This window comes from Anoplophora glabripennis, unplaced genomic scaffold, assembly GCF_000390285.2.
Source record: "Anoplophora glabripennis isolate ALB-LARVAE unplaced genomic scaffold, Agla_2.0 scaffold3, whole genome shotgun sequence".
In the NCBI taxonomy this organism is placed as follows: domain Eukaryota; kingdom Metazoa; phylum Arthropoda; class Insecta; order Coleoptera; family Cerambycidae; genus Anoplophora; species Anoplophora glabripennis.
Window position 1 is genome coordinate 1 of NW_019416486.1, and position 18,508 is coordinate 18,508.

General features: G+C 32.1%; 2 protein-coding genes across 2 annotated transcripts; one reads left to right on the forward strand and one right to left on the reverse strand.

Annotated features, from left to right (window-relative positions):
• Window positions 1-619: 619 nt before the first annotated feature.
• LOC108916962 lies at window positions 620-10,113 on the reverse strand (the record flags this gene model as incomplete). The annotated part of the gene is made up of 4 exons (XM_018723338.1): window positions 10,045-10,113; window positions 9,505-9,583; window positions 4,915-5,160; window positions 620-755 (listed from the first exon to the last, which is right to left on the reverse strand). Coding segments are annotated over exons 2-4 (445 nt in total), but the record flags the coding sequence as incomplete, so codon positions are not given.
• Window positions 10,114-12,288: 2,175 nt separating this feature from the next.
• LOC108917596 lies at window positions 12,289-18,315 on the forward strand. The gene is made up of 5 exons (XM_018724288.1): window positions 12,289-12,451; window positions 14,398-14,689; window positions 15,261-15,672; window positions 17,623-17,878; window positions 17,936-18,315. The coding sequence occupies exons 1-5, from the start codon at window positions 12,394-12,396 to the stop codon at window positions 18,247-18,249; spliced, it is 1,332 nt and encodes a 443-aa protein (XP_018579804.1). The 5' UTR covers window positions 12,289-12,393; the 3' UTR covers window positions 18,250-18,315.
• Window positions 18,316-18,508: the final 193 nt, after the last annotated feature.

The window sequence follows — 18,508 nt, forward strand, 5'->3', positions numbered from 1 at the left end:
ATACTTTTTTAATGATAAAATAAATACTGTTTTAAATCCCTTTCACAACCCAATTTTCATCCAACTTTTCCTTTGTTTTTGAAACACTGTTTTATTTATTTTTTTAATTAATGGTTAGTTTAAATTTAAGAAAGAATCTTATACCAACAGAAAATAAAACGGAATTTTGTGTGAACAATATTAATAAAATGGATTACAATGTGAAAGAATCAAGTTCCATTTCAAATCGGTGGCGTAGATATGAGATATGTTGGTTACAATTTTATCAAACATTATTTCAAAAAAAAATAATTCAAAATTTATCTAAACCTATCATCTTTACAAATTAAGAAATAACATAAAATGTGTATGTAACCAACTTACACATATTTACGATACCGATTTGAACTGAGATTTGATTTTTCACATAGAATGTAGCCATAAGTCAGCAAATACGGCCAACTGAAGGATAATATACGCCCGCATCACTGAATTAGATACATACATATATTATTTATGTATTGATCGCACACGATTTCGTTTCAATTCGCTATTTGTTCAGTAGATATTTAGAGATGTCACTTTTTTTGGATAACACAATCTTGTATTACACCGTATACAGTTACAAAAAGAAACTCACCAGTATAACCCACTGGGCACGGATTTGGAGGATTACAATAGGCTGGCAGGGTGGTATCAGTTTTGACTTCCTGTTTAGCCTTCATTCCTTGATTTCGCATCAGCTGGTTTCCTTCCCCTGCCCCTCCCGGACCAAACTAGAAAAAATATTTATAGTTTTAACTATCGATATTATGAAAAACAAGTATTCTGCGGACTAAAACCCCGAGCTGCATTGAATTATACCTGTAATATTTAGTAAATAAAATATATGTAAATCAATTGGATTGTCACAGATTACTGGTTTCGTACATTTTATTTACATATCAGTAAACTAGTATGATTTAGTCATAAATGCTGACACCTAGAGGTGGTGTTGCTAGATTAGTAATGAAATTGTTGATTCGTGTTTTGGGTAACAAATTATTAACATTTTTTTATGAATGAGTGATACCGTAATAAGTTATTGATTTATCTCAAAATAAAACATTGCTTATTATGATTATATGTATAGATAAGGCCGATAATAATTATTTTGTAATAAAAAAATTACAATTATTTCTCTATCGATAATTTATCTCACTGCGGGGACAAAATATAAATTATTATAGATTTCAGTGAATAACTACCTGCGTCTGCCAAGTTTCAATTACCTTCTATCTTAAAATTTGACTATCAAAGGATTATCAGCAAACGATTTTATAGCCCTGGTAGAAAAAATGTAAATATCCCACAAGTAAGTGCCAAAATTTTTACCACATATTTAGCCCTTCAAAAGCAACAACATCTGTCTGATATTTTTTTTGCGTTACATGCTTGTTCAGTATTTCTACCCACTAACTGGCCTTAGGGACGTACGCGAATGTTTTATCCAATTTCAAAGTTCCTACTTGAATTCATGGTAAAAAGTATGACGATTAGGAACTACTCTCGTACAATAATTTTACAGCACGGCGCGGCATATCAAAAAGTTCAATTTGGAAAATTTTAAAGGTTGTTATATCCACAATGTACAGAATTAGTCACTATAATCTGACAACGTATTGTGAGTTTATTATTGAAATTACAATAGAGTTTTTAATACAAAAGTTTTAGCTTTTTTTCTGTATTTTTATCATACAGTATTAGAAAAAACAATTAAATAATGGAAGTCACTAAATTAAAGAAAAAATAAATGGAAGACCCTGTATATTAGTACATACTTAACTCCGTTAAATTTTTCTCTTTTCAAAAATATATAATATGTTAATGTTTCATTCAGGACTTTTCGACATATTTCAGTTTAAAACTATTTTTGAAAAAATAAGAGGGTTTATGCTAACGGATCGCAGTGGCTATGGACGAGGTACGCGGAACAAACAAATGACTGACAGAAGTTTATTTATCATCACTAATTTATTTTCTATAACAAACTATTTTAACAAAGAAAAGTAAGAACGAAAAATTTGAAGTTATCCGTTTATTTTATGATGTCTAATAATAAAAATCATTCTTAACTTTAACAGGATTTTAACACCTAATTAATAAAAACCAACTAAAACAAAAGTGGTTACAGATGTTCAATGTGACCGCCATTATTATTCATGCACTTCGTATAAGTATAATCCTCATTAATTTTCAGAACTGCATTTAGTATGAAATAGGAATTAAATTCACTTAAATTTTGTATTTTATATCAACTTCATGTTTAGTTCATCTAAGTTTACACTAGTTTCCTTATAAACCTCGTTTTTTAAGTAACCACACAGAAAACTGTCCAGGGGTGTAATGTCTGGGCTATTTGAAGGCCATTGAATATTTCCTCCACTACCAATCCACAAATCAAACCTATTATTTAAATAATTTCGTACTGCTCTGGTTCTATGCGGAGGCTCTCCGTCTTGGTGCCAAATTAAATTGGTATAGTCGATCAGCGGCAGATCTTCCAATTTGTTTTCTATTTGATTTTCAAGAAAACATAGGTATCTTTCCCCATTCAAAGCACCTTCATAAAATAATGGGCCAATGATTACAGTGAGGATTTTCATTTGCACAGGTATGAGTATTTTTCTATTATAAATACCAAACCAACTGTTTTAAAAGTCCTAAAATCTTTTCAAAATATTTTAGGTTGCCATTTTTAAAGCGCAGCATTTCTCTGCAGTACTCTAATCGTTGAATTTTTTGATTTTGCGTTTTTGGACCGGCATAGTTTTATAAGGGTGGTATTTATATTTATGTAACGTTCTAATAATTTTACTTTGGCTTATTTCTAACTGTCTTGAAGCGTTTACTGTGGACTCGTGTGGCCTTTCTACAATAATTTAATATTTGAATTTACCATGGTAAACTTCAAATCAATATTTGCTTACCTTGAAAATATAGTAATATAGTTAGTTCTAATTCTTCATTTAGAATAATTCTTCGTGTCGATCTTCCAAGAGATTTTGTTTCTCTAAAACGTCGCTCAATGTCGTAAAATGCAGCTCGAGATGGAATTGGAAACCCGGGATGCAAACGAGCATACCCGGTGCGCGCTGCATTCACATTATTATTATTCTTGTAAAATAAACGGATAATTTCAAATTGTTCGTTCTCACTAAACATTATTTCTTTGTTAAAATTGTTTTAGGAAATAAATTAATGATGATAAATTAACTTCTGTCAGTGTCACTGCGATCCATCAGACACAAATTTCCCTCCCGTTTTTTCAAAAATAGTTTTAAACTGTTTTAAATATGTCGAAAAGTCCTGAATCAAACATGCTCGTATTATATATTTTCAAACATATTATATATTTTTGAAAATAGAAAAATTTAACGAAGCTAAGTATGCTCTAATGTATAGGGTGTTCAATTTAAAAATATATATATTTTTTAATATAGTGATTTCCATTATTCAATTGTTTTTTCTAGTACTGTATTATAAAAATGCGTAAAAAAGCTAAAACTTTTGTAATTTCAATAATAAACTCGCAATAAGTTATCAGATTATAGTGACTAACCCTGTACATTGTGGATATAACAACCTTTAAAATCATATACATGCCATGTACAAAAAGGTAAGTTTTTCCAGCCTTAGAATTATTATCACCGACAGCATTTTTGTAAATGGTTATTGTGAAGATTTTCAGTAAATTTTGGACTGGAAAAGTAAACGAATTGGACCTTACATTCGGTTAGATAGTCGAAGGCATTTATACTTTTTAAGTAACATGGTAAATTATATGCAGGATGATATCCCGCTGACGATGCTTTTTGTCATATGCCCGAATTATTGGAGACCGCTTAAGTCTTTTTTGGACGGTGGACTGGTCGAAATGGTCCAGTTGCATAGCCCGCTCTGTCGCCAGATTTCAATCCGTGTGACTTATAAATTTGGAGTCGTTTAAAATAGTTGGTGTATTCCAGTCCAGTTAATATGGTCGAGAAACTTCGAAAACAAATAAAAAATCTCTCCAAAATAATCGCAACAATCCGGAAATCTTAGTATGAGTGAAATAAATTTTCAACGCTGTATACAATTATGCCTTGACAGTAACGGACGACGTTTTGATATTTGATATAATTTAATTTAGTAAAACAAGTCTCGTCCTACTGAAACAATAACGGTGAATTCTTTTTAGTGATTAAAAAGTTTGTCATTTTTAAGTTTTCATAGTTTTTTGCTTAACTAATAATTTATTGTTCCGCGCCTTTTTATTTATTATTCAATCAACTGAGCGTTTCGATTTATGCTTAAGTGGCGGGTAACAAAAAATTCAAATTTTGAAAGTGTAATTATCTAACAAATTAAAGTTTTCCAAATTAGACAAAAGCTTCCATTTGAAAGAGCTCTCCAAATTTGTAATATAAAATCTTCAACGTGAAATTACATTTTAAGGCCCGGTAATTTGAGTCTCGGTTAAGGTTCGATTAACTAATCAGGCAATTAGACTGTGATTATACTTATATCATTATATGTACAGTCTAATCGCCTGATCAGTTAATCAAGCTTTAACCGAGACTCAAAGTACCGGGCCTTAAAGTTTCAACAGAAAATCAGTACATGTCCGGCACTATTTAAGTTTGCATCTGAGATAGCTCCGCCCACAAATGCGAACTGGACATAGCAAAGGAAACGCTCCTGTCCCAAATCGCCATGCCTACGTATTCTAGGTCAATGCGTTCTTCTCAGTCTCGCGCAGCTATGCCGGAGTGGGAAACGCAAACAGTGTCGGTCTTTGTTTTTTTTTTTGTTTGCCTGATCTAAAAGTTTGTCACGACCACAACATCGCGCTTAAACATATACGTTTCAAAAATATCTAAATATCAAGAACTGACTAAAACAACTACCTACCTGTTTTCCCCAAAGGGTGCTGTGCTGGAGGTATTCCTGATCCCTTATGCTGGGATGCAGGCTAACCTCTGCTAGACCGTCGTAGTCCAACAGCTGCTCCTCCTCCAGGTCTCTGGTGAGAGAACGCGCGTCCAACGGCAATCCATCGGTGAAATCCAAATAGGAGATCCCATCGCCTTCTGATATTCCTTTGCCATTGATACGGTTCACTAGGTCCCGCAAAAATATGCCGGAAAGGAAGTTATCCTACACGGAAAAATAGAGACAAGTTAACAAACTGACATTACGCGATTCAGAAAGAACACTAATAGCAGAAGGTCTTTATTTATTTAACAAGTGCAATATTCAGAGTTGGGTATTGGATCAGCAATCAAATATTGCAAATTTGTATCTGAGGATATTATGTATTCGTATTCATCATTTTTAAATATATATTCAGGATTTAGTACAGGGAAATAGTATTCATGAGTATTGAAAGTATTTTATGAATAATAGGGTATTTAGGAATATCTAAGTACTCCGGAATACTGAGGATTAATGAATATATTAATATCTATGATGGTTTGGTAAAATTTTATTAAAGTTGGACAAAATGGACTCACGTTTGTAGAAAACTGTTCTTAGGGATTTACCTTTAGGCACGGTACTTTGAGCCTCGGTTAAGGCTTGCTTACATAATCTGGCGATTAGACTGTGATTATACTTTATAAAATAAATCACTATATGTACAGTCTAATCGCCTGATCAGTTAATCAAGCTTTAACCGAGACTCAAGATACCGGGCTTTACTCTTACAAATATAACAAAACCTTTTACAATTTTTTTAGCGTTATTACATACTTATTTTCTTTTTTCAAGTATTAAAATAAGTATATTATATACAGACAGGGCAGTCCACCATATGTGCCACCCCTCACTAACAGTAACTCATTTGCTATACAAAAAATTTAAACTGTATGAAAAAAGTAAAAGAAATATGAAAGTCATACAATATTTTATAAAGTCTATTATAGTTCTATAACAAACCATAGACTGTCATAAAAAAGTATATTTTTGATATTTAAGATAACGTTTGCGGCAATCAGCTGTAAATTTCTAAAGATTGTAAAACCATGACTCTCGATTTGTACGTGTCACATTTGACGTTTTTAAATTCTGTAATTCGGTATAAAAGTTTCAAAAACAAAAATCACTTTTATTTTTTTTTTTTTTTCAGTCACATGACGCACATTACATAGGAAATTAAAAATTTTAACACAAATGACTTAAAAAAACTCAAAATATGATTCAGCCTTTAAAATTATAATGATATATTACACTGAAAAATTTGTAAATATAATTTCCTTATTAAGAAAAATAATTTAAATTTTGAACACACCTTCACGCTCTGACTATTGAAATCGCGTTCAAAAATATTATCTAGTACTGTGTCAGCTAGTACTATATTTTTATTTTTTTTTTACTACAGTCAAATATTAAACCATACATAGTAAATTAAAAATCTTTTTCTGCATAAAAATGTGGAAATAGTAAAATCTTTATATAGCAGAAGTAGCTATTTTGAAATATTTTTGAAAAGTTATGTTAGAACAAGATTTATTTGGAAGATTGTATTATACAGGGTGTCCCTGAAAATGATGGACAACGCTTGACCACAGGTTCGTTGGGTGAAAATAAGACTATTTAGCCTAACTTACCTATATACAAAAGTGTACGCCTACTGAGATTATAGCCTTCTGAATACATAATAGATAACCTATTTTTTTCAAATAATTTGAAAACTATGTTTCTTAGAAACTTCAAATTTGGTACTTATTTTTTTAAATAAGGACAAGGTAAATATAGAATTTGGAGAGAATACATATACAGGATGTTCTATTTCTAGTGCCTGTGCGCCACTGGCTATCCCGTAACTTTTTTGTGTGTATGCCAATGACGACAGAATTTATATTTCTAAAAATAAGTACTATTTTAGAAGATTTTTTGCCTCTTACAAAATTTCGATATCGTTTATGGAATTCGAGTAAAATTCGCATTTTTTATACATTAAATATAGGCAAAAATTCCGATTTATAAAAAATAATTTATAACTGCTGCCTCAAAGAAGGGAATAATAATGAAAAAACATCACATTAAAAAAAAATAACTACACATTTTTGGTATTAGTATTATCAATCAATAAAATAAAAATCAACACTAATATTTTAAATAAACAATATCAACTAATAAAGTAAGAAAGTCAACATTAACATTGTAAATAAACTGATATTTGTAATCACATTAAAATAATATTACAGTAAATGCTCAAAGTTACTTTCTTGTTCTTAAACGCAAACATTAGTTCTTATAATTCTAAATTAGAAATTATCCAATAATTGTGCATTACCTCACATAACATTAATTTCATGTTGTATTCTTTCCCATATTCGTTTTCTGTATTTGCTGAAAAGTTATTTTAAACTGTGGTCCTCAACGCTCCCCAAATGAAATAATTACATGGGTTTAGGTCCGGGGATCGAGGTGGCCATTTTAAAGGGGCATTCTTTCCTGTACCTATCCACCTGTTAGACCTTTAATAACCTGTACCTACCTGTAACCTATAATAACTGGTCTTTTAATACTCTATTAAAGGAACTTTTTGAAAGCCAACCTCTGCCGCTAAACGCCTTTTATTTACTTGAGGAATTTCTTTGACCCTTTCCAAAATTTGTTCCTCCAGCTGAAAAATTCCGGCAGTGCATTATCCACGAATTAATGTTACAGGCAAAAAACGTCCTGTTTCCTGAAAGCGTCTCTCCGCATTAGCGGATTGTGATTTGGAGTTCTTCGATTAGGAAATCTTTCAGCGTTCGAACAGTAGCACAATAATTTCCTTCACAATAACCCAAAACTACTAACATATCAGTTTGTTCAGCAAAAGTATAAATTGCAATAAAAAACAAAGTAAGCTGGAATTAAATCACAGCTAGCTTGACACAGAACCTTTTAATTATTGTTATGAATTTGTTTCTCTGTTATATGGCACCTCGTACTAGCATGTTCTATTTACCTTAAACTGATTTTATATTATTTAATGTGTAAAAAATGCCAATTTTACTCGAAATCCATAAACGATATCAAAATTTTGTAAGAGTCAAAAAATCGTCTAAAATAGTGCTTATTTTTTAAAATATAAATTATGTCGTCATTGGCGGACATATAAAAAAGTTACGGGATAGCCAGTGGCGCACAGGCACTAGAAAGAGAACATCTTGTATATGTATTCTCACCAAATTCTATATTTACATTGCCCTTATATAAAAAAATATGTGTACCAAATTTGGAGTTTCTAAGAAAAGCAGCTTTCAAATTATTTGAAAAAAACTAAGTTATCTGTTCTATATTTAGAAGGCTATATCTCAGTAGCCGTGCACTTTTGTATATATGTAAGTTAGGCTAAATAGTCTTGTTTTCATCCAAAGAACCTGTGGACAAGCGTTGTCCATCCTTTTCAGGGACATTCTGTATTACGATTTTACTATGTCAAGTATGTGTTTGTATATCAATATTTTGACAATGTTCTATTTTCATTTCGGATTATCAGTTACTAGATATTGCTAATACAGGGTGTAAGAAATTTGACTGCCATAACTTCAGCATGAGATAGAGTAATCATAAATAAACAAATAAGTTGTATATTACAGGGGCGTAAGATTAACAGTTTTCAAAATACAGCGAGTATTAATATCGAGGAGATTCATCACAACGTGACAACAGCGCTTAAGAAGATGCACACCACGTGTGCACGCGGCACACCTACGGAGAAAATGTTAACAATTATTATCGTGAAACATTTAGTAAATTTCAAGACAATTGTTTTCCAGTTATTAAAAACACTCCGACAAAGTCGAATCCAGATACCAACTGAATTGCGTATTGCTGGTTGCCGGACACCTTAGTACTTCGTGTTAATAAACCGCCGCACCGTTGTCACATTGCTCGATATGAATTTTATCGAATTTTAAATTTATTACAACGCTAATTATTTTTTAGAATTAAGCATAAAGAAGTTCAAAGAAGTGATGAACATTGTATTTTATGGTATTCTATGCACGCAATATTCCATAATTAATCGAACTTTTGTACATCAAGATGGAGATTTTGATAATTTTTTCCTCGGAAATGGTTGAGTTTAGGACCCATAAGGTTTTTTTATTTATTATAATGTATTCTATAGTCTGTTAAAATTAAGGCAGTCAAACTTTTAACACCCTGTATAACTCATTGTCAGTGTGAGCCTATGTACTTATTTATCACAAAATCAACAATTAGGAATCTTGTCTTTTTTGCTGTCAAAGAATACTATATTTGACATCATTTGAAAGAATTTAGGGAAAAAATGAGTTTATTTGAATTAATTTAATATTTATAATGGAGTAAAACTTTTTTTATCGTTATACATATCGTTTAACACTACTTCACAGTAAAAACCAGTTCCGTGGTAGAAATTGCAATTACGTTATATCCAGAACAAAATTTCACTATGAGCTGATTTGTACAACTAAATCACTATTGCCACTTTTTGAACAAAAAAAAATAAATAGTTCTTACCTTTCCTGTAGGAAGATAGCAGAAGCTTCCAGAGATACACATCAGTAGTATAACGAATTTCATGGCAGAAATGATCGACCTACACAAAAAAATGAAAAGTGTATTGCAAAATGAAAATACAGTAAAAGTTAAATACGATTATATGAAAACAGGCACGGCATTAGAGATTAAAGATTTGCTCTAGATCTGTTCCTAAAAAAATCTTATGTTGCACTATAAAACGAGTCAACACAACTAGTTAATTGAAAATATCTGTGGATTTTCTTATATCGATCTGTAACAGAATAGTAACCACCTGTTAGAAACTTAATGGTAATAAAAAAGTGTGCCGTGCACCAAACCCAAGATATCCGTAACTGCCTTGTTGGCAAAGTGAGCCTGTTGCGCCTCACAATTCCACACACCACGAAACCCCAATCGCCACGTCACCCATGCACTGCTCCAGAACACCGGTTACAGAAGTTCCAAACGTTACATCATCCCTGCCGGATGCGCCATTCAAGCCTAACAAACAGGAATAAATGAATGCAGAACACTTACCCTAGGGGTCGAAAGGTAAATGCGATGGAAAAAGTACGGGATTCGTTTTATGAATCAATGACGGCTTTGCGCAAACGGCGCCGCGGCGCCGGTCATGCGTCGTGACGCGGGATCGATTGTGCAGCTTACCTAGGTCTAGGATAAGGGTTAACCGATGCACCTGGTTTCCGAACGGTGTCTACTCGTCAGAGCGTCGTTTCCTGGAAGAAGCGATAAATTCACGATATCTTTATCGACCCCATGTAAGACATTAGAAGTTTACAATTTTAAATTTAATAAAGCTCGAAAACACTAAAAATATATTCACATACATATACCCACTATTGCAGAAACAAACTACTCTGCGGACCCGACCAGCATTGAAATATACCCACAATATCCAGTAAACAGCTAAAATCATTTGTCAGCCGAACCATCAGACATATAAGGGTTTCACTCCTCATAAATTTACCAGAGATGAGACAATCGAAGAACGATTCAACTATTTTTATGTTATTTTGCAGGTGGCTATCTACAATGAGGATTAAATCAGAAACCAGTATAAGTCTGATGGTTTACTATACATTGCTGGTATAATTTTTAATCGTTTGTTAATATTTGCTTTCAAATTCGCAAATATTATCTTGAAATATTTGCAAACATCCGCAAATATCGAAAATCTCACATCCGAAACAACTTATCAAAAAAAGTTATTTGGCGTCTTTTATAGACTTAAAATATAGTGTACAATGAAAGTTCATTGCCATATTATGTCCTTTTAGTTTTTAAAAAATTACAGCAAAATACATAATTGGCTTTTATCTACAGTGACGAACGTCTTTTTTTGTGAACCAATTTCCATATAAAATAAAAAAACATCTTATTTCTTAAAACCCCAATCGGATCTAAATACATTTATCTATTTTCCAAAATATTTAGTGACGCCGAAATGATGAGGTTGTTAGAGACGCCATCAGCCAACTTAGCCACCGGTTGACAGATTTGTGTAGCAGCTTAAATGTTTGATTATAATTAGTTAAATCGTTACCCCACGTTTGTTCAATCTACGTCAAATACTTTAAACAAATATTTAAATAAATTGAGATTTTTTTTAATTTCAATATTTATCTCCTAAACACTACGCTACAACTTATGTTTATATGAACATAACATATAACATAACATATGAACATTCTTATTTTGATTTGTTCTATCATTAGGTAAAGTTTAGCGTGTATAATTCAGGACCACAATTTTTTTTAAACAATCATCTGTTGATACTTATTATATGTACATACATTGTGATTTACAACTTATCCAACAAAATTTGGGAATAGATACTGCATGAGAAATGTAGTCAATATCGTAAAAAAAAAAATTGTAAAATCTTTATAGTTTCCGAGAAAAAGTTATTGAAGTTGTAGTACTTTTAACCATTACATAGTTGGACAAGTGTAGTCTCTGGTGTCATTCGTTATATGCGTGGAGAGCCACGTGACCTCGCGACTCCGAATACTGAAATCTGATTTTACAGTCGTCGTTGCCATAGTGTTTACGATAGTTTTTTAGTAGTTAGTGTCAAAAATTGCTTGCGTGTATAGCAACTCGGAGTTGATGGATATCGTTTTAATTTATGGTGAAGAAAGACAACATTTGTATTATGGTGAAGCATTTGTTTTACGGTGAAACAAGACAGCATTTATGTTAGTTCGTAGAAACTGAGTAAGACAGGCCCAAATGTGTTTACTGCCGTGACGGTCACATTGTGCCAGGTCAGGTTTTACAGAGGACAAGTTTCCAGTGCCGTGCAGAAATGTATTTTTAAATTATTTTCGAACTGCTCTTTTTGATTTTTTCTTTGTAAGAGTCCCCTGTACATCCAGATTTTTTTTTTTTTGGATACGTTCTGAATCACCCCGTTTATTACTATAACCATTTCTCTTTACTATGAGAGACAAAACTGAATCCAATTTGTTCCAAGATTACAAAGAGCATTGGCTGAAAAAAAAAATATGTAGATACATAGGTAATTTAAAGTTCTGAATAAATGGATTTTATTTTTTTTAATTTGTTATTCATCGGATAATTTAAGTAAATATCAGAGGTAATCTCTAATCTTCCAATAAAGCTGATACAATTAAAATGCAAAATATTGATCCATAAATTTATATTAGTGTTAATTTATGTTATTATTATAGATAAGATCTTTTATCTATCCTATCGTGGACATATAAAGGAATAACTTTGCTCGTGAGCCTTCCATGAGTAGAGAAATTTCATTACAACTAAACAGCTGCCGTAAACATTAGATCTCATTTTGGTTAAAAAAAAAATATTTACTTAAACGGAAACGTATTTATATTTATAAAGATGTGGTTCCTGCTACTGTTAGTCATTCTTTCTTCTGCTTCAAATGTCATGTCAGCTGGTAAGTTGTCACCTAAATTTTATAAGTAATACGTGCTTTGATGAGCATAGTAAAATACTGCGATTTCTTAGAAAAACAATTATGTTTAGTGCATTGAAAAATAAAAGCTGTGGTAAACAAGAACTTAATATATTTTTAAACAACTGTTACCTGAATAATAATTTTATAGACTTGTTACTATTGATCTAATAAGAGTTTGAAGCACCACTTATTTTTAAAAGGTTATTATCTTTTAAATTGACGCGTATATGGGCTCTTAACATATTCTTACAATTTTTTCAGATGTATGTTATCCGATAATATTTCTCAGTTTATCTCAACACTACTCGTATTAATGTTATCATTTTTTAATACAACACCGAGAACGGTGTCCAAAATAAGTATTTTAATTATAAAACTGAAAAGGTTTCTAACTGCTAATATTGACAAAAGCAGCTTTAAAATAAAATAAAAAATACGATACGATATTTAATAATGCAATATGTTTTTTAAAAATATGAAACTGTTTCGAATCGCATCCATTAAATAATTATCTTAACACTTGAAATAGCTTCTACCGTTATTAAAAAAAATTACGTTTTTTGTGCCTAGTTTGGAATACCACAAATATACAGTTTATTGTCAATTTATAACCAGATTCTTCCACTTGCGCTTCATTCAATCTAGAAGTTAATGTAGTCAGCATCTAAGAAGAATTTATTCCCCGTAACTCATTAATATGCAACAGGTCAATGTCAGCCTTTGTTTGTTTAAACAGGTGGAAAATGATATTCGAGCAGAACTCCATTCAAGATTAAACTGGCTACACGAAACGGCATACACCACGATAAATTGCCAGAGTTAAATTAACAAAATGTTTATTACACGATTGATCTAATGAAAGAATAAATTTGCAAAAAATTGTAAATACAAGTAACGAAAACTTGTTCAATAATTCAATAAAAATATATATGTTTGTACCTAAATTCTAGTTTCTTCAAGACTTAGTTAATATTGAGATAAGGATGTTTGATTAATTTAAAGATTCAGTATCTTAGTATTGTTGTAGATCAGTAGAAACTTGAAGGAATATTGTTTTTAATAACATTACTGGCATTTTTAAAAAGAAGCCACTTGAAAAATAAATTTAAGACGCAAAACATTTGAATGGCTGTAACTGTGTGACGATCTTTGTCAAAGATGATGTTAGAGAAACAGGAATAAAAAATTTTTCTTCGGATGTTCATTGTTTAATGATTTCAATATGTATTTTCCATTAATAATATTTAAAATCTCACTAAATGAGATGGAAAAATTAAATATCGCAAATTCTTAATAATAAACAAAGAGCTAAGTACTGCGTTGTTGAATAATTTCTTGAAAAATAGGATCAAAACTAAATGGAAATTAAAGTATGTGGCATCTTAGCAGACACCTAACTCTTCGTCCAACAATAGTAAAAATAGACATTTAAAACAAAGACAAATACCTAAAACTAAACGTAGTAACCAATAGCCATAGTTTTGTAGGACTTTAATATGAATCCTAGTATAAAACAAAGCATCTTAATGCCCTTAATTTTTTAATATAATAATGCTGCACCTATATTAAATTTTCTATTTATAGTCAGATCATGTTTACTGGGTAAATAGCGGTAATAACCTTGTTTAAAAAATTTATCATATCATATATCATTAGTAACAAAACAAACAGTGTTAATTTTTGTATTGGATATATAACAGTTTTACATTAGCATTCGTGAAAATAGTTTCAAATAAACGATGATACTCTCATTATTTTTCTTAATTAGTTCTAATTGTGGAAGATAGTTCCTCATTGTTTCAATTCTTAATGACAATGAATAGTTAAATACTATATATACGCAGATGTCAAGCAATTGGCGCAGAAATCAGAAAGGAATATTTCATTTGAAATTTTAATTTTTTTTATCTTTTTATCTTTACCAGGCTGTACAATATCAACGAATGGAGATCTAGGAGAGCCTCAACCCCTTATTGTCAACTTAAATATTACCATAAGACTTCCTCAAGAAACCGACCAGATATCTTTCGAACAAGATGAAGAATTTTTATTGTCTTGTCCTAGTGGTTACTTGATAGTGGCGTCTGGGGGTGAGAATTTAACTTTAACAGAAAACGAATACGCAACGTGCTCATCTGGAAAAATGTTCACCGTTCAAAACACGACAACGATATTCTCTAATATTACCTGTTCTCGGTACCCCTATCATATTGCAAGGTAGGTAAACTGCTTTTTAAATTAGCTTAGCTTGAAGTATACGAAATGAAGGCAAATTTAAATTACAATTTGTTTTCTAATTTCTTGAAAAGATGAGATATAACCTACAAAGAATATAACATCTTAATTGTCGCTGCTATTCAATGCCAGTATGGCTATTTACTAGACAAGAATAACATTTATTTTTTATTTGGATAATTTTGTCTCAACTAGGAAACGGATTGTTTTCCAGACCAAATCAGTTATTATAAAGCCTATAATTGTAACATAATCACTTTTTACTGATAATAAAATTTGAATGAAAGGTATGATTTTGATAATATATTTAATGAATGGTATCCATTTTAATCATAAACTGGAATTACAATAATAAATACCGCGAAATTAGATCAATTTATGTATTTATTTGGAGATAAAAGATAAAACTTTACATAAATATTAAAGACTTTAAGCTGTCTTAAAGTTCCTAATACCAAATAAAAAAATTGATGTCACTTGAATGAATGAATAGTGTTTTAACTTTTTCCCTGGAATGTCATATGTTCAGATAATTCTGAATAATTTTCTTTAGGTTAACTAATAACACTTGCGAAGAAGGTAACCAAGAAATTGAGGTAGGATTTTTTGTAAACTCCACCTACGTCAGACACATGCTGATATGTTTCAACAGAAACAAACATGTCACGCTGTACTCTCATTTCGAACTGCCTCCAAACATCCAAGGAAGACAGTCGAACTTTCCAAGGCCTAGCTGGATCAACGGCGACTTCTACAGTTTTGGTTCTAATGCTTCAAACTACGACGCCAACGCTTTGGTAACCGTCGTCAATCAAATCGCGACGATCAGTAAACTGGTAGGACACAACAGCACAACTGAGAATCCTTATGTGAATAGCAGTGCTGATTTGTATTTAGCAAGAGGACATCTTACCGCCAAAGCTGATTTTGTTTTTGGTTCTCAACAAAGACTGACTTTTTATATGGTGAGTAAAATAACACAGCCTCCCAAAAAAAGTGGAAAGTTCGAAAGGCCATGTTATCTATACGTTTTTGACTTAGCTGAATCTGTATCCGCAGCCGGTATCCAATTGACCAGATCTGGATTAAGGTTAGTTCAAGGTCAAATATAGGGGTTCAATTGCCAACAAAGTAAACCTACATATCTACAGGTTTTTGGGGCCGCTAAATCCAAATCCGGAGTCGTATGAGAATGTAAAAATTGTAATTTGTGATTCATTAAGCAGCCTAGGTTTTTAAAGCTTTCTGCCAAAGACACTATTTCTTTATAGTTTGGACTCTTTCGATTTCCTAGAAAATTTTCGATTAGTTTCTTAATGTTTTAAGCAGCGTAGTTATGTTTAACCACGCTACTTTCTCGTTTTCATTCATTTTAGTAACAAAAATGTGTTCCTTTAACATCTTACGGATCTGAGGTCCGTCAAAAATCTCTCTTCGTGATTTGGCATCACCTAAATTGGGGAACTGAGCTCCGACATACTTAAAGCATTGACTATCCTTGTTTAGAGTTTTTACCCATTATTTCATGAGTCTCTGTTTGGTGTGCAGAGGTGGAACAAGGGTTTTTGATAGAACCAGTGGCTCATGTATTATATTTCTTAAACCCAGAATCGAAGGTTTCTCTAGGAACCCAAACGCTCCTAATGAAATAGTTTTTTCGATCCCGACTATATCATTCACATAAAAAGCAAAGAGTTTTTGTAAATCCCGACTGTTGGCCCAGTATTATTGAAATGATTTTGAGATCCCCACAAATTTGCCATTTATGTTGTTCAAATTGATCCTATCTAAGACTCTCCACGTATTACATACTATTCTTTCAATGTCACCTAATATGCTACAGGCTTCATAAACATTTGTATTATGCAGTAGAACAGCTTTCATGCTTGTCTTTGACGAATCAATGAACAGCCTCCACTCGTTAGGTTTATAATATCCATATTTGAAGTGATTCATTAATCCAACGATATCATTGCAGTAAACTAAGGAAAATTCTTCATCTTTAGAGAAATATTTTCGAAATTTCGTACCTCTGTCCCGATAGTAAGAAGCGTTCACTTTTCCGTCTTGCTTAGTATTTTTTTTAGCAATGATGTTAGAAACTCTGTTCCTTCCTTTGTCAGACCCAAGTCTCAAGCGAGATCATTTACTTTTTCTTGGAATATTGTTCCTGTCATTTTCACAACATGGTATGGAACATATTCGTCGTCACTAGTATCACTAGCAGTATCAGCGATATTTTCATTGTCACCCAGATTTTCTTTTTCCCTTAATATCTTTGTGAAATCTTCCTCCCTACTCCTCAAACTCAAACAAATTCTTCACTTTGAGGTTCAAAACTAAACAAATTTTTATACACATCTTTCGAACGTTGATTGATCTTTCCTCTATTGTTGCATCGTCGGAGTATATTTTCTTTGACGTATCAAAGAAATCTCAATCACCTAAAGTGTCTGAGTTATGAGTTTTTTATCATCGGCTAAATCTCTGGGTGAAGACGTTTCTGCCTTGATGGCAGACACAGGAAAACCTATTACGATGCAGTGATTAGGAACTCCAGTATCGGAGATTGTTCAGATTTAGCAAGCGGGCCCTCAATCGTTATCATCATGCGAGAGAAATTGCTATTTGGCAATTTTAATACGTATAAATTCTTAACTTGAGTGTTTTGAGTATAGAACTTGAGAGTGAACGGATTCGGCAACCTCAAAAATGTGTAGATATATCGGTTTACTTTGTTGGCAATTGATTCTCTACATTAGACGTTGAACTAACCTTAACCCACAGCCAATCTGTTCACCAGATTCGGATTCAGCGACCTTAAAATCATATAGACGCCATGGTCTTTCGACCTCCCTTTTTTGTGGGGCTGTGTAATTGATAGCACTTGATCATATTTCTCTAATTCCTCACAGGTTAATGCAATGCCGCAATGGCAAACCTTTAACGGAAGAAACTGGGCAGATTTCGAGGCAGACGCGAGGAACTTGGCTATAAATTACAATCTGACTCTCCAAGCCTATACAGGAACTTACGGCGTAATGAGTTTACCTCATTTAACAACAAACGAGTCGGTGGAAATATACTTGTACAATGACGATCAAGGGAATCAAGAATTTCCAGTACCTCTTCTCTTTTGGAGGTTTCTGTATGAGCCGATCACTCAAGCAGGTAATATTTAGACCCAAAATTAATCTAATAACTAAAACCAGCATTTATACTTTTCAGGAATTGTAATAGTGGGAGTCAACAATCCTTACATCACCAACATATCTAAAGCTATAATTTGCGACGATATTTTCGACAGAATTAACTGGACTACAACGTTTACAAGAAACGATATCCTGAATGGCTATATGTACGGATGTGCGCCAGATGAATTTAGAAAAACTGTTACTTATATGCCAGATCTCCCTGTTAAGTCTCTTTTACTGTTTAACTCCACGGATAATGGTGCCGGATCGCTTGGTGCTAGAGGAGTCTGGACATTGTTTTCATTTATAGTTACCTTTATTGCAATTTCCATTAGGCATTTATTGTGATAAATCCCTAACTTTGTATTTTCTTTATCGTAATTTAAAAAATATATCTTTTTATAAAATGAAAAATGTTATTCTACGAATATTTTCCGTAACTGTCCAGTTCGTGGCTACAAAATAGTACGTACAGAGGCGTCTATTATTTGTGGTTTGAACTAGCAAATGATTTCTATTTGTTCGAACATATTTTAATGGGTTTGGTTTAAACAAATCGAAATAATTAAATTTTCGAAATTATTATTATTATTATGCAATTAAATTG